Here is a 15,548-nt window from a genome sequence, read left to right on the forward strand (position 1 = left end):
AACTCTGATTCTTAGGTGATGGGAATGATAACTTTGGAAGACAGTTGGGTAGTATCTTGTAACATTGAGTGTACTCTTACTATGTCATCCAGTAATCACGTTCCATAGTACTCACGCAAAGGAACTGAAAATGCATCCACCCAAAAATATGAGCATGAATGCTTCTGGAAACTTCCTTCATAAATGTCAAAACAAAGTAATGGAAATTCCTCAGTAGGTCAATGGATAAATGCATTGTGGTAGAAGCAGAAAATGAAATGTTTAACATAAAAAAGGGCTATTGCCTCATGAAGAGGCCTTGCAAAGATTTGAGTGCATGTAGTAAGTGGAGTAAGACAAGCTGAAGATTCCATGATCTTTGATTCTTACGTGGCATTTTGGAAAAGGGAATAGCTGTAGCAACAGCAAAAACATCAGTGATTTCCCGATTTCAGGAGAGGCAGGGAGAAACACATAGATGTAAAGGATTTGGAGGTCAAGAGTCTAATCTATTTGATACTCTAACAGTATGGACACACCAGGATAAGTTGTCCAAATCTACAGAATATACAACATTAAAAGGAAAACCTAGTCTACAAGTTGGGCTTGGTGATAAAGATGTGAAAATGGAGACTGGAGAAATTGCTCAGAGGATAAGAGCACTTGGTGTTCTTCCAAAGGACTGAGTTCAATTCCTCGCACCTACAGCATGTCAACCCAAGCCCCAGGGAATCTAGCACCCTTTTCTGACATCCACAGGCACCTACATATGATTGGCATACACTCACACAGGTGTACACATGAGTAAAATAAAAATAAATCCCGTTTTTAGAAGATCTGTTAGCAAGCTGGTCATGGTGGCACACACCTTTAATCCCAGCACTTGGGAGGCAGAGGCAAGTGGATCTCTGTGAGGCCGAGGCCAGCCTGGTCTACATAGTAAGTTTCAGGACAGCCAGAGCTACACAATGAAACCCTGTCTCAAAAACAAAAACAAAAACAAACAAACAAAAGATGTGTTAGCTGGGTGCAGTCCTTTAATCCCAGCACTAGAGACAGAGGCAGGAGGATCCTTGATTTTAAGGACAGACTGGTCTACAGAATGAGTTCCAGGACAGCCAGGGCTACACAGAGAAACCTTGTCTCTAAAAACAAACAAACAAAAAAGATATGTTAATATAGATTTATCAAAGATAGCAAATGTACAACTTTAGGGTATTAATAACATGGAAGGCTGTGTATATTTGTGGCCAAGAGAATATGGAAAAATTCTGTGGCTTCTAATAATTTTCCCGTGCATATGAAATTTGCAATACATGTATCTGGAAAAGGGTTATGCTCAGAGTACACAGGATTCTATCTATCTACCTATCTATCTATCTATATCTATCTATCTATCTATCTATCTATCTATCTATCTATCTATCTATTTTTCTCTCTCCCTCTACCTTTTTAGATAGAGTCTTACTTTGTAGCTCTGGCTGTCCTGAAACTCAATACGAAGACCAGGTTGACCTCAGACTCACAGAGATTTGTCTTCCTCTGACTCCCAAGTGCTGGGATGCCTTCAGTCATGTACCACTGTGCCTGTCTTCACAAGATTATTTCTGCAGGCAAATGTTCCAAATAGAAAATTATGTGAAAGACCTGAATATTGCTTTCAAAAAATGTATCATGTGAAAAAAATCCATGTGAATATGTAGATAATTTTATTATCACCAGAGAAATGCTAATTAAACTTATAATATGGTATCATCACTTGCTCAACAAAGTGGTTAAAATTGAAATGATAACAGAAAATGTTGACAAGACCATAGAGCAACTGGAACTCCCATTCTATTGCTTTTTGCTTAAGTTTTACTGTGCTGTGAATCAATCTTGAGTATGCCAGACAAGGAGTCTACAATTGAGATGTCTATATCCTTTGGAATGCGCTGCCTTTGAACTTGAAACTCCCTTCTGTGTCTCACCATGGCTGGGATTACATGCCACCATGGCTGGAACAGTAAAACTACATTTTTGAATAAAAAAGATCTTACAATCTAGGCTAAATCTCAATGTTTTTTTCTCAATTATCACATTTTAGTGCACAGTAATCCAAGCATTCAAAATACATACATATTACAGCAAAATGGCATATACAGCAATGTTCACAGTATTACACTTCAACAAAGTTCAAACTGAAAACACAGTTCACCAGCAGGGATAGACTCAATGAATCAAGGCACACTTCTCCAGAGGAGCAATATAAAACAATGAAAAGAAAACTAGTTAGGACAATTTGTCACATATCAGCTTCACAAAGTCAGTGTTGAATGACAGACAACCAGCACAAGAGAAAAGTACTGTACAAACACATTTCATAAATGTTATAACAAATATAGAATAATGTGCAATGATAACGGTCAATATGCTGTTTTTGTAAAGAGAGTTGGTCACAAAATAATGGAGAGGAACATGGTATGTTATTGTACATTTAGTTTTTCTTTAGTTTCTGCTTATAGAAACATATTAATCATGGAAAATGTTCCTGTTGTGTCCCTTCTGAACATATGTTCTATATTAAAACAAAATTAATTTGTTTAAAATTCATTTTTTCTGTATAAAATTAATTAAATACCATTCAATTTAATAAATTATAAGCCCATGAAAATAAAATTCAAAAGAATTTTATTAAGATTACTAGACCACATTAATGTACTATATAATAAATATATGTTAACTTAATTGTAACTCAGGAAAGGTATGCTTAGCACAACTAATACTTAAGAGCTGATGTGAACTAGAGGATACAGCTGTACCTCAAAAGCAGGCGTAGAATTTGGAAGGACAGAACTATAAGCAATTGTAAAAATGGACGCCTGGTGGCGCTGTTGACTAAGAGTAAGAATGAAGGGCTCCACAGATGCCCAGGAAGCTAAAGAATAAGCTGAAAATCAGAACGCTGTCTGCTCCACAGAAGGAGAAGGTATGGAAGTGTGATCTAGGGGAGATGTCCCCAGGAACAATAAAGCGTTAAAGAAAATTTAATTCGAGGTTATATCTCCAAACCTTACCTAAGTGGATTATAATCGACTGGAAGAAGCAGCGCCCTCTGGACTGCATCTGAACAATGGAGACAGCTCTAGCAAAAACGCCAGAGAAAAGGCAAGTCTTTTTTCTTACTGTATTGCTGCTTTTGTGGGAGGCTGATTCTGAGGCGATTAGATATTCCATGCCAGAAGAAACGGAGAGTGGTTACTTGGTGGCTAACCTGGCAAAAGATCTGGGGCTCAGGGTGGGGGAACTGGCCACCAGAGGGGCGCGAATCCATCACAAAGGAAACAAAGAGCTCTTGCAGCTGGATGCAGAGACCGGGAATTTGTTCTTAAAGGAAAAATTAGATCGAGAGGAGCTGTGTGGTGTGACAGACCCCTGTGTGCTGCATTTCCAGCTCATTCTGGAAAATCCTGTGCAGTTCTTCCAAACTGACCTGCAGATCACAGACATAAACGACCACTCTCCAGAGTTCCCACACAGGGAAATGCTCCTAAAAATCACTGAAAGCGCCCAGCCAGGGACTGTGTTTCCTCTGAAGGCAGCTCAGGACTCTGACATAGGGAACAATGCTGTTCAGAACTACACAGTCAGTCCCAACCTCCATTTCCACGTGGTTACTCAGAGTCGCACTGATGGCAGCAAATACCCTGAGCTGGTGCTGGACAGAACCCTGGACAGGGAGGAGCAGCCTGAGCTCACTTTAACCCTCACTGCTGTGGATGGTGGGTCTCCACCCAAGTCTGGGACCACAGTAGTTCGCATTGAAGTCGTGGACATCAATGATAACGCCCCCCAGTTTGTACAGTCGCTCTATGAGGTTCAGATTCCTGAGAACAGCCCCCTTGATGCTGTAGTTTTGACAGTCTCTGCCAGGGATTTAGATGCGGGGATACATGGGAATATAGCCTACTCTCTGTTTCAAGGGAGTGGAGTTTCTCAACCATTTGTAATAGATGAGGTCACAGGAGAAATTCGTCTTAAAAGGGTATTGGATTTTGAGGCAACAACTTATTATAACATGGAAATTGTAGCCACAGACAGTGGTGGCTTTTCAGGAAAATGCAGTGTCCTTGTTGCAGTGGTGGATGTGAATGACAATGCCCCTACACTCACCATATCTTCGCTCACTACTTCCATCCCAGAAAATGCTCCTGAAGCTGTAGTTGCTGTTTTCAGTGTTTCTGATCCAGACTCTGGGGACAATGGAAGGATGGTGTGTTCTATTCAGAACAATCTCCCATTTCTTTTAAAGCCCACATTCGAGAACTATTACACTTTAATGACAGAGGGGCCACTAGACAGAGAGAGCAGAGCTGAGTACAACATCACCATCACAGTCACTGACATGGGCACACCCAGGCTCACAACTCAGCACACCATAACAGTTCAGGTGTCTGATGTCAACGACAACGCCCCCTTCTTCACACAAACCTCCTACACCGTGTTTGTCCAGGAGAACAACAGCCCCGCCCTGCACATAGGCACCATCAGTGCCACAGACTCAGACTCTGGCTCCAATGCCCACATCACCTACTCTCTGCTGCCCACCCACGACCCGCAGCTGGCCCTCTCCTCGCTCATCTCCATCAACGCCGACAATGGGCAGCTCTTCGCGCTCAGAGCACTGGACTATGAGGCTCTGCAGACCTTCGAGTTCCAGGTGGGCGCCACAGACCAAGGCTCTCCTGCACTCAGCAGCCAGGCGTTGGTGCGTGTGCTGGTGCTGGACGCCAACGACAATGCGCCCTTCGTGCTCTACCCGCTGCAGAACGCCTCTGCACCCTGCACAGAGCTGCTGCCCAGGGCGGCAGAGCCAGGCTACCTGGTCACCAAGGTGGTGGCAGTGGACCGCGACTCTGGACAGAACGCCTGGCTGTCCTTCCAGCTGCTCAAGGCCACAGAGCCCGGGCTGTTCAGCGTGTGGGCACACAATGGCGAGGTGCGCACCTCCAGGCTGCTGACTGAGCGCGATGCTCCCAAGCACAGGCTGCTGCTGCTGGTCAAGGACAATGGAGATCCTCCAAGGTCTGCCAGTGTCACTCTGCATGTGCTGCTGGTGGATGGCTTCTCTCAGCCCTACCTGCCTCTGCCAGAGGTGGCGCGCGACCCCGCTCACGACAATGAGGATTTGCTCACACTGTACCTGGTCATTGCCTTGGCTTCTGTGTCTTCCATCTTCCTGTTGTCTGTGCTGCTGTTCGTGGGGGTGAGGCTGTGCAGGAGGGCCAGGGCGGCCTCTCTGGGTGGCTGCTCTGTGCCTGAGGGACACTTTCCTGGCCACCTGGTAGACGTCAACGGCACTGGGACCCTGTCCCAGAGCTACCAGTATGAGGTGTGTCTGAGGGGAGACTCTGGGACAGGTGAGTTTAAATTTCTCAAACCCATGGTCCCCAACTTGTTTCAGGATGCTGGGAGAGAAGTTAAGGAAAGTCCCCACTGCAGGGACAGCTTTGTATTCAGTTAACTTTTGTGTTTGGTTCAGTGAATTTAGTTTTGGTAAATCTATAGCAATATGGTTCTCTTAAGAAAGTGAATCATTTTCTCTAAGTATTGACATTGTAATCGAAGCATATGCATGTCCTCCATTACCAATTTTTTTTTTTACTTTCTTGCCATCTGCTGTACTTAGAAGTGTCAGGTGTGATGAATATTAAGAACACAATTTCAACTTATATTTTACTTTAGCTCAAGTATTGCAAAACAATTACAAGCATTTTAGTTAACCTGTTTTGGGTTTTTGTTGGTTGGTTGGGTTGGTTGGGTTTTTGTTTGTTTGTTTGTTTTTTGTTCTTGACATAGTATGTCTGTATGTAGCTCTGGCTGTCCTAGAACTCACTATGTAGACCAGGGTGGCCTCAAACTGATAGACATCCATCTTCTCTCTCGAGCTCTCAAATGCCAGCAGCTTTATTATTTTTACCAGATAATTTCAAGTTTTTATGGCCAAAGTGTTTACATAGTTTTAACTTCATTTTGTTGTATTGGATATTAAATATAGGACCTCATACCTGCTAACCATATATTCTGATAGAATGAGCTTCACTCACAGTTGAAGTTGCTCATAGTTACCTTGAGCAGCCATGAGCATAACAACTTGCATACTTGTCTTCAAATTGTAAACATTCACTTATTAAAATAATAAGACATAATTTGTATTGCATAATACAAAAATTATTGGTTTTTAATTGAACTCTAATCCTTTTTCATCTTATGTGAACCACACATGCTAGAGGTTGTCTGTGTTATTTGTCCACCACATACCTAGCACACTGTTCCTTAAATATTAATTTTAACAATCTCATTTATAAATATTAAAGAGATAACCTTATGTCTTGTTAATTTGTCATCTATTTCACTAAACAAAACTGTTTCAGAGTAAGAGTATAATCAGTGATTGACCAAGCATGCATGCCAAGGCCTGGGTAACACTTCCAAGCAGGAAAAAGAAACAGACAGAAAAAAACACACCTGTTAAATCTTTGCTTGACACAATACTGTTTGAAAACTAATCTGGGTAACAGAAGAAACCACTGACATCCTCAAGGAATCGAGACTTTTGATGGTCTCATTTTATCTTATTGTTCCAGAAATAAAAGTGTTCATGGAGCTTTTGTGATTTTTTGTTAATCTCAGTTGTGAACATGAGATCTAGAACCATCTGACCATGGAGGATTATCATGCTTAGGATAATTGAGACGGGAAGTCCATTGTGGTGGCATCATTCCCTGGGCTGGGATCCCAGACTGTATGTTGAGGAGAACGTGGGCTGAGCACAAGTGTTCATTGCTCTCTTCTTTCTGCCTGGAGATACAGTGTGACCAGCTGTTCAAACTCCTGTCTTTAGCCTTCCCTATCATAGGGTAGTCTTGAACTGTGAGCCAAAACCCTTCCTATTTTATCCTAGAAATAGAAAAAATAACTAAGACAGCCTACATGGTCACATGGTATCAGATACCATACCCAGAGACTTGAGCATTCTAAGCATGCTGTTCACTGTGGCCCTGTTCTAGTTTATATTGATACCTATGTTTCCTTTGGTTTTCTTGCAGCTTCTCCTCACCTATCAAAAGACTCTGGAAATTTCTGGAAATTTCAATATTCTATTTGAGTCTCATTATCAGTTCATAATTTTCACATTATATTGTTTTGTAGATATGGAAAGCTAAACAATTATTTTGTGATATTTAAAACTATCACCTGAATTGTTATTTGGTGTAACCTGGAAATAGTCTCAGTTGATTTAGTTTTTCAATTATGCTGACTATTGCATAATACAAAAATTATTGGTTTTTAATTGAACTCTAATGATTCTAACTGCATTAAATTAACTTATATTCAATGAGTTAAGTAAGCTTATTATGTGATTGCTAACTAGGTAAATTTATATGGCTACAACTGCAAGAAAACTTTATTGAACTTTTGGCAGAGAATGAACAGTTGAAGAGCTTGGTTTATAATCTATTATCTTTATGTTTTACTCTTTAGCTAGTACATATCCACTGTACAAACAATGGATTTCCTTATGAATTTTATGCATGTACATAATGCACACACATTGATCATGTATACCCTTTGTTTCTTTTTAAATCTCAAGTGTCATGTGGAATTCAAATATTTGCATCTTTCCCTGAATTAATGTTTCCTCCCCTAAGGATGAAGTGATACATAAAAAGAAAATTGATGACCATTCCTTATCCTTGGAATGTAATTTTTGGTTATTAGTTTTAAAATTGAAGTGAGAAAGAGGTTAGCGTGAAACAAAGTAAATACAAACAAACATACATGACTTAAATACGGCAGATAACTCTAACGGCTTGCCCATAATGTGACAAGATGCCTCTTCTGGTGTGGTGTCTACTCAGAATACCAGCCTGAACTGAAAAAAGCCAAGATCTGCTGTTATATCTCAACAGTAGAGCATTTACCTAAGAAGTACAAATCCCTAGCATTAGAGAGAAAAATATTCATCTTTTCCTTCATGATCAAATGGCACAAAAAGTCATGTGTTTTAAAATACAAAGTTATAGATTACGCATGTGTTTAGTAGAATTCCCCTCCAACTTAGATGGATTCTCTGACACCAGAAAACAACTGTAAAAACTAACTAAATGTCAGAAATTATCTCTTCAGTGCAACAGGAAGTCACTTATATGAGAAATGAATCCTACTCAGTTTGCTTAAAGAACGGTCAACAGGTTCTTGATATAGACACCTTTATTGAGTAGCCTCTGACAGAAAGGAAAACCTAGGCTCAGGGCCAGTCTTCCTGCCAAGATCACTTGTCAACTCAGCAGGCCAGGAAAGAAGACTAAAAATGTAACTTGAAGACTCTCTGAAGACAGAATGAGATTTTGTACAAAGTACAAAGATTACAGATTGGGACTGGCCTGACAGAGTTGATGTACAGAATTCATGTTTGTAACTTGGAATTTGCCAAAACTCCATGCTTGTAAGGACTTCAGAGAACCTTGACCAAGTTTAGTGTCTGTTTGGGTTGGAGTGATTGCACAAGATGGTGCTCTCTCAGGCTAAAAGCAAAGGGTGAGCCTTTCCTGGAAGAAGATAATAGTATCATGACTTGGACAGATTTTACGTAAGTACCAACAGTCAGTAGGTGCACATGACAAACCTGGATAATATAAGAAAACCAGAGGAGAACAAAACACAATGACCTAGAAGATGCATGTGTTAGAATAAAATAACTATGTCATTAAAATAAAGTGGTTAATACTTTTGGAACAAGCAACAATTGAGCAAATAAATATTTGATATTTAAGACAATTGATATTTAAGACTCAAAGTCAATTCCATAACAAAAAATACACGTGTCATAAAACTATATAAATGGTAAAGCTTCATGGAAATAAAGGAATACAGAATTAGCAGATATAATGCATGTCAATATGAAATACCTAAAATAAATACAGAAAAATTGAAGTCTTTAAGAGATGGCTCAGCGGTTAAGAGCAACTGGATTGAATTCAGGTTTCAGCACCCACCCCTTGTCAGGGGGATCACAACTGCCTTTACTCAAGCTCTCAGGGATCCAACACCATCTTCAAGGACATTCCCACTCTCATGACATTTATTCACATGCACAAAACACAAATAAATAAAAACAAATCTTTTTTAAACAGTAGAGAATAGAGGTTGAGAGATGTCTCAGTGGTTAAGACCACTTGCTGTTTTTCCAGAGATTCCAGGTTTGGGTCCCAACAAAACCACCTATAAGTCTAGTTCCAGGGAATTCTACAGCCCTCTGTCTCTGTGGGGACTCACATAGGGGATTGTTATTCAACAACAAAAAGAAATGAGCTATCAACCTACAGAAAACCATTAAGAAACTTTTATACACATTAGTAAGTCTTAGATGCTAAGCTGAAAAAAAACCTCAATACTGTAAAATTCTGACTGTGGAGGAAGAAAAAGTGTCAGTGATTTCCAAGGATTCTAATACGACAGGATAGATAAAGAGATAGCTTTAGAAAATGGGGTTGGGGTGGGAAGAGTCAGTGAAACATGAAATTCTAAAAATATGTGCATGCATGATTAGATTTATCCATGCCTATAGACTGTATAGTACCAAGAAGGAACCTTGATTTAAACTATGGACTCAGTGGTACACATGCAGGATCATCAGTTGTCAGAAATGCACCAGTTTGGCAGGGTTACCTGTTACAGTTTCCTCTGAGTTCTGTTTCCAGAACAACTTCAAGGCTGCTGGCTGAGATGATCCAGCCTCACCAACTACTCCAACCAAGACTTAATTATCATCCTAAATTTTCTCAGGATCCCTCAAAGATTACCAGCACTCCCAATCAACAGGAAATAGCCTAGAGAACTATGCCCACATTCCCAAAGTGTTGGTTATAAATGTTTGTCAAAATTTGGGGTAGGGGTGGTTACAAGTTGTCACTTGTAATGGTAAGGAAAAAAGCTGAACAAAGGAGATTAGACTCAGGGATATATTTCTGAAAAGAAAAAGGGGCGATAGAGAAATGATATGATAAAAAGTGTAGATTGTTGAATCTACTTTAATCCAAAAACAAGTGCTAATCTCAAAATATTTTACATTGGTATAGATTTTAGTTTATTGATACAAATTTAAAGTTAGTTTTGTTATACTGTATGTATATTTCTACTCTTGTTTATGGTATGTTTATGCAGCTCATTTAAAAATATAATATACAGTTAAGAAATACAGATTAATAGTCATCTATAATAGCAATCTTATAGTCATATTAGGTATGTTTTCAAGGTCATCCAGAGATATATTTCAGATAGATCTTCAGGCAATCTTCAAACACTTCAAAGAACTACAGAATATGGCATTTAAAATGTCTTAATAACAGACTTTTCTTGATATGAGACACGTCTGCTCCTGGCAGCTCTGATCTACTTCTAAAGAGGATTATGGGTATCAAAGACACTCCATACAGAGTTTGCTTTCTTTGTGGCACAAGCTAGCCTTTAGGACAGGAAACTGCCCTTGCCTTGACTGCTGACAGTACACTGTCCAAACTAGACAAGCAGGACTGCTGAACTTTGACAAGACAGGGTAGGACAATCTTTCAAAATTCCCTGTTTCACAGGAAAGTCTGTCAGATATGCTAGGCCCATAGGACAGAGTTGGATGCCCCAACATTACAAAGGAACTTTGGGTGAATGTCTAGGCTGCCTAAAGTCTCTGTCATTCGGTAACATTTAACCCTTCTGGGGTCTTTGATGGAGTTGGAGACTAAATAGTTATAGTTATAATTTTCCTTAATTACAATAGAAAGTAGATTAGATAAAAAACTTTAGACTCACCAAGATAAGATAGATAATTATTTTCTCCTATTTTGCCAAACGCAAATGAATTGGATATTGTTATTGCAATTTTTACTTGATAAATGTTTTTGTTGTATATGATCTTACTATATTAAGGTTAAAACCTTCCTTTTTAATTAGACAAAAAAGAGGAAATACTATGGAACAATCCTTTTAAATGGTATGATTATGTATTACTCTCATTGGTTAATAAAAAGCTAACAGGCTGGTAGCTGGGCAGGAAGTTAGGTGGGAAAGCCAAACTGAGAATGATGGGAAGAAGGAGGGTGGAGTCAGGAGAGACAACAGTCAGCTGCCAAACAAGCAGGACATGTAAAAATTAGGTAACAAGTCATGAGCCATGTGGCAAACATAAATAGAAGTGGGGGTTAATTTAAGTGTAAGAATTAGCTAGTAACAAACCTGAGCTTTTGGCCGAGCATTTATAATTAATATAAACACCTGTGTGGTAATTTGGGAAGTGGCTGCTGAGTATTTGGGTCTTGCTGGGGCGACAGAAACTTTCATCTACAGATACCTATAACGAGGAAGGATGCACACAGTGTGGAGAGGAAATAATTGCATTTCCAAGTCATTTAGTGTGATTTTCAATCTACTCATTAAAAATAGACTTCTTTTTTAAAAAACAGAGACTTTCATCTCAACAAAATCTGCGATAGGTCTGCAGTAATGAAGACAATAGAGTATTACATGACACTCAGAGAAAACACTGGAACACTGGGGCAGACCTTTAACACTCTGATTCACGACATGATAGCCCCTCAGAAGGAGTGCCCCACCTTTATAGCATGCTGTAAGGTATTTGAAATCAAGAACTCCAATTTAATTCATTTAAAACATATTATAAGTTAACAAGTTTATATGTGAAAACTTAACTTTCAAAATATACACATTTTATGACCTTGAATTATGCAAGTTTAAATGTACTAAACAAAATTGAGAAGTATTACCAGATCAAACTAAACACAACTAAGATGTTTTATTGATCAAACCACAATATCAACAAAATACAAGACATAGACTGGGAAATATTTGAGCACATATATCTGAGAAAGAGATTATACATTATATACAAAATACTTCATTAAGCAACCACCAAACAAATAGAAGCCTCATATAGGAAAAATCCATAAAAGACATGAACAAGCTCCTCCAACGACTCTATACTGATGATCAGTCAACGTGAAAGTGTGCATCACTTTATGAATGACAGACAAATGCTAATTAAATTTACATATGAAGTCACCACACACTCACTAAAGTTCTAAAAATCAAGAACAACACAAATGCCAGCAGGGATAGGAAGCAACTGGAACTCCATGGTATTACTACAGCTACACATGCAAAATGTTTATTTTTCGGAGAAGCAAAGTAACCAAACCAAAGCAGGTGAGGTTCTCATGAATATGGCCTATTTTATTCTTATCTAAGCCGAGCTAAATGACATTATAAAAATTGAATTGATTAAACAATTATGACTTTCCCCCCTTTCTTGATATATGTTATGTTTCAAGGTATATATAAAAGTGTAAAATTAATTTTTCTGTATGTCCATTATCTTTGATTTCTTTAACAAAATCAAATTATAAGCCTACACAAGAAAGTCAATTCATCCACTCAGTACTCTTATAACAAAACATTAATGCCATCTTCAATTGTTCTAAAATTTTTACCTACAACCAAAACTTATTTAAGCAAAATAATATTTAGAACTTCCAATTGTAAGAACTGGGTGTGTAAATTAAAAGGATACTGAAATATATAAAATTAAAATTTGGAAGAAAATGGCAAAATGAAATGCAAGATTAAGGACGCTTGGTGGCGCTGCAGGCTAAGAGTGTGAAGAATGGGCTCTGCAGACGCCCAGGACGCCATCTCATCAAGCTGAGAACCACAACTTTGGCTGCTGTCTGAAGGAGAAGGTAATAAGAAAGGTTTCTGGGAGAATTTGGGAAGAAGGTGCCTCTCTAATCGGATTTAGTTCAGTATTTTCACGAACCCTGAGTGGATTATAATCGACTAGAAGAAGCAGCGCCCTCTGGACTGCATCTGAACAATGGAGACAGCTCTAGCAAAAACGCCAGAGAAAAGGCAAGTCTTTTTTCTTACTATATTGCTGCTTTTGTGGGAGGCTGATTCTGAGGCGATTAGATATTCCATGCCAGAAGAAAAGGACAGTGGTTACTTGGTGGCTAACCTGGCAAAAGATCTGGGGCTCAGAGTGGGGGAACTGGCTACCAGAGGGGCTCAAATCCATTCCAAAGGAAACAAAGAGCTCTTGCAGCTGGATGCAGAGACCGGGAATTTGCTTCTGAGGGAAAAACCAGATCGCGAGGTGATGTGTGGGGTGACAGACCCCTGTATGCTGCATTTCCAGCTCATTCTGGAAAACCCTGTGCAGTTCTTCCAAACTGACCTGCAGATCACAGACATAAATGACCATGCTCCAGAATTCCCTCACAGGGAAATGCTTCTAAAAATCCCTGAGAGTGCCCAGCCAGGGGCTGTGTTTCCTCTGAAGGCAGCTCAGGACTCTGACATAGGGAACAATGCTGTTCAGAACTACACAATCAGCCCCAACCTCCATTTCCATGTGGTTACTCAGAGTCGCACTGATGGCAGGAAATACCCTGAGCTGGTGCTGGACAGAGCCCTGGACAGGGAGGAGGAGCCTGAGCTCACTTTAACCGTCATTGCTGTGGATGGTGGGTCTCCACCCAAATCTGGGACCACAGCAGTTCGCATTGAAGTCGTGGACATCAATGATAACGCCCCTCAGTTTGTACAGTCGCTCTATGAGGTGCAGGTCCCTGAGAACAGCCCTCTCAATGCCTTAATTGTAACGGTCTCTGCCAGGGATTTAGATGAAGGGATGAATGGGAATGTAGCCTACTCTCTGTTTCAAGGCGGTGCAGTTTCTCAACCATTTGTAATCGATGAGGTCACAGGAGAAATTCGCCTGAATGATGAGTTGGATTTTGAAGTAACTAACTATTATAACATAGAAATTGCAGCCACAGATGGCGGTGGCTTTTCAGGGAAATGCACTGTGTCTGTACAGGTGTTGGATGTGAATGACAACGCCCCAGAGCTGACTATCAGAAAGCTCACAATTCCTATCCCAGAAAACTCCCCAGAGACTGTAGTTGCTGTTTTCAGTGTTTCTGATTCAGATTCTGGGGACAATGGAAGGATGGTGTGTGCTATTCTGCATGATCTCCCGTTTCTCTTAAAACTCACTTTCAAGAACTATTACACTTTAGTGACAGAGGGGCCACTGGACAGAGAGAGCAGAGCTGAGTACAACATCACCATCACAGTCACTGACATGGGCACACCCAGGCTGACAACACAGCACACCATAACAGTTCAAGTGTCTGACATCAACGACAACGCCCCCGCCTTCACACAAACCTCCTACACCCTGTTTGTCCAAGAGAACAACAGCCCCGCCCTGCACATAGGCACCATCAGTGCCACAGACTCAGACTCAGGCTCCAATGCCCACATCACCTACTCTCTGCTGCCCACCCACGACCCGCATCTGGCCCTCTCCTCGCTCATCTCCATCAACGCCGAAAATGGGCAGCTGTTCGCGCTCAGGGCGCTAGACTATGAGGTCCTGCAGATCTTCGAGTTCCAGGTGGGCGCCACAGACCAAGGCTCTCCTGCGCTCAGCAGCCAGGCGCTGGTGCGTGTGCTGGTGCTGGACGCCAACGACAATGCGCCCTTCGTGCTCTACCCGCTGCAGAACGCCTCTGCACCCTGCACAGAGCTGCTGCCCAGGGCGGCAGAGCCAGGCTACCTGGTCACCAAGGTGGTGGCAGTGGACCGCGACTCTGGGCAGAATGCCTGGCTGTCATTCCAGCTGCTCAAGTCCACGGAGCCAGGGCTGTTCAGCGTGTGGGCTCACAATGGCGAGGTGCGCACCTCCAGGCTGCTGAGTGAGCGAGATGCTCCCAAGCACAGGCTGCTGCTGCTGGTCAAGGACAATGGAGATCCTCCAAGGTCGGCCAGTGTCACTCTGCATGTGCTGCTAGTGGATGGCTTCTCTCAGCCCTACCTGCCTCTGCCAGAGGTGGCGCGCGACCCCGCGCACGACAATGAGGACGTGCTCACACTGTACCTGGTCATTGCCTTGGCTTCTGTGTCTTCCATCTTCCTCTTGTCTGTGCTGCTGTTCGTGGGTGTGAGGCTGTGCAGGAGGGCCAGGGCGGCCTCTCTGGGTGGTTGCTCTGTGTCTGAGGGACACTTTCCTGGCCACCTGGTGGATGTCAGCGGCACTGGGACCCTGTCCCAGAGCTACCAGTATGAGGTGTGCCTGAGGGGAGACTCTGGGATAGGTGAGTTTAAATTTCTCAAACCCATGGTCCCTAACCTGTTTCAGGATGCTGGGAGAGAAGTTAAGGAAAGTCCACACTGCAGAGATAGCATTGTATTCAGTTAACTGTTGTATCTGGTTCAGTGAATTTATTTTTGACAAATCTCTAGCAGCATGGTTCTCTGAAGAAAGTGAATCATTAACATCTAAGTATTAACATATCTATAATGTTTTTTTCTTGGTATTTACTTTAGTTGTTTCAGGTATAATGAATATTACAAACACAATTACACTATATTTCACCCATGTTTTACTTTAGCTCAGGTATTACACAATAAAATGAATTTCACTTTACATATTTTGGGTTTGTTTTGTTTTA

The 15,548-nt window shown here is 41.0% G+C and overlaps 2 protein-coding genes across 2 annotated transcripts; both read left to right on the plus strand.

Annotated features, from left to right (window-relative positions):
* The first annotated feature begins 2,037 nt into the window (after positions 1-2,037).
* LOC131896204 (protocadherin beta-6-like) lies at positions 2,038-6,640 on the plus strand. Its single transcript, XM_059246818.1, has one exon. It carries the CDS (start codon positions 3,092-3,094, stop codon positions 5,480-5,482), a length of 2,391 nt encoding a protein of 796 aa, XP_059102801.1. The 5' UTR covers positions 2,038-3,091; the 3' UTR covers positions 5,483-6,640.
* A 6,152-nt stretch (positions 6,641-12,792) lies between these two features.
* On the plus strand, positions 12,793-15,295 carry LOC131895688 (protocadherin beta-6-like). The gene has a single exon (XM_059246174.1). The coding sequence runs from the start codon at positions 12,905-12,907 to the stop codon at positions 15,293-15,295; it is 2,391 nt and encodes a 796-aa protein (XP_059102157.1). The 5' UTR covers positions 12,793-12,904.
* Positions 15,296-15,548: the final 253 nt, after the last annotated feature.

This window comes from Peromyscus eremicus, chromosome 19 (assembly GCF_949786415.1).
Source record: "Peromyscus eremicus chromosome 19, PerEre_H2_v1, whole genome shotgun sequence".
NCBI lineage: Eukaryota > Metazoa > Chordata > Mammalia > Rodentia > Cricetidae > Peromyscus > Peromyscus eremicus.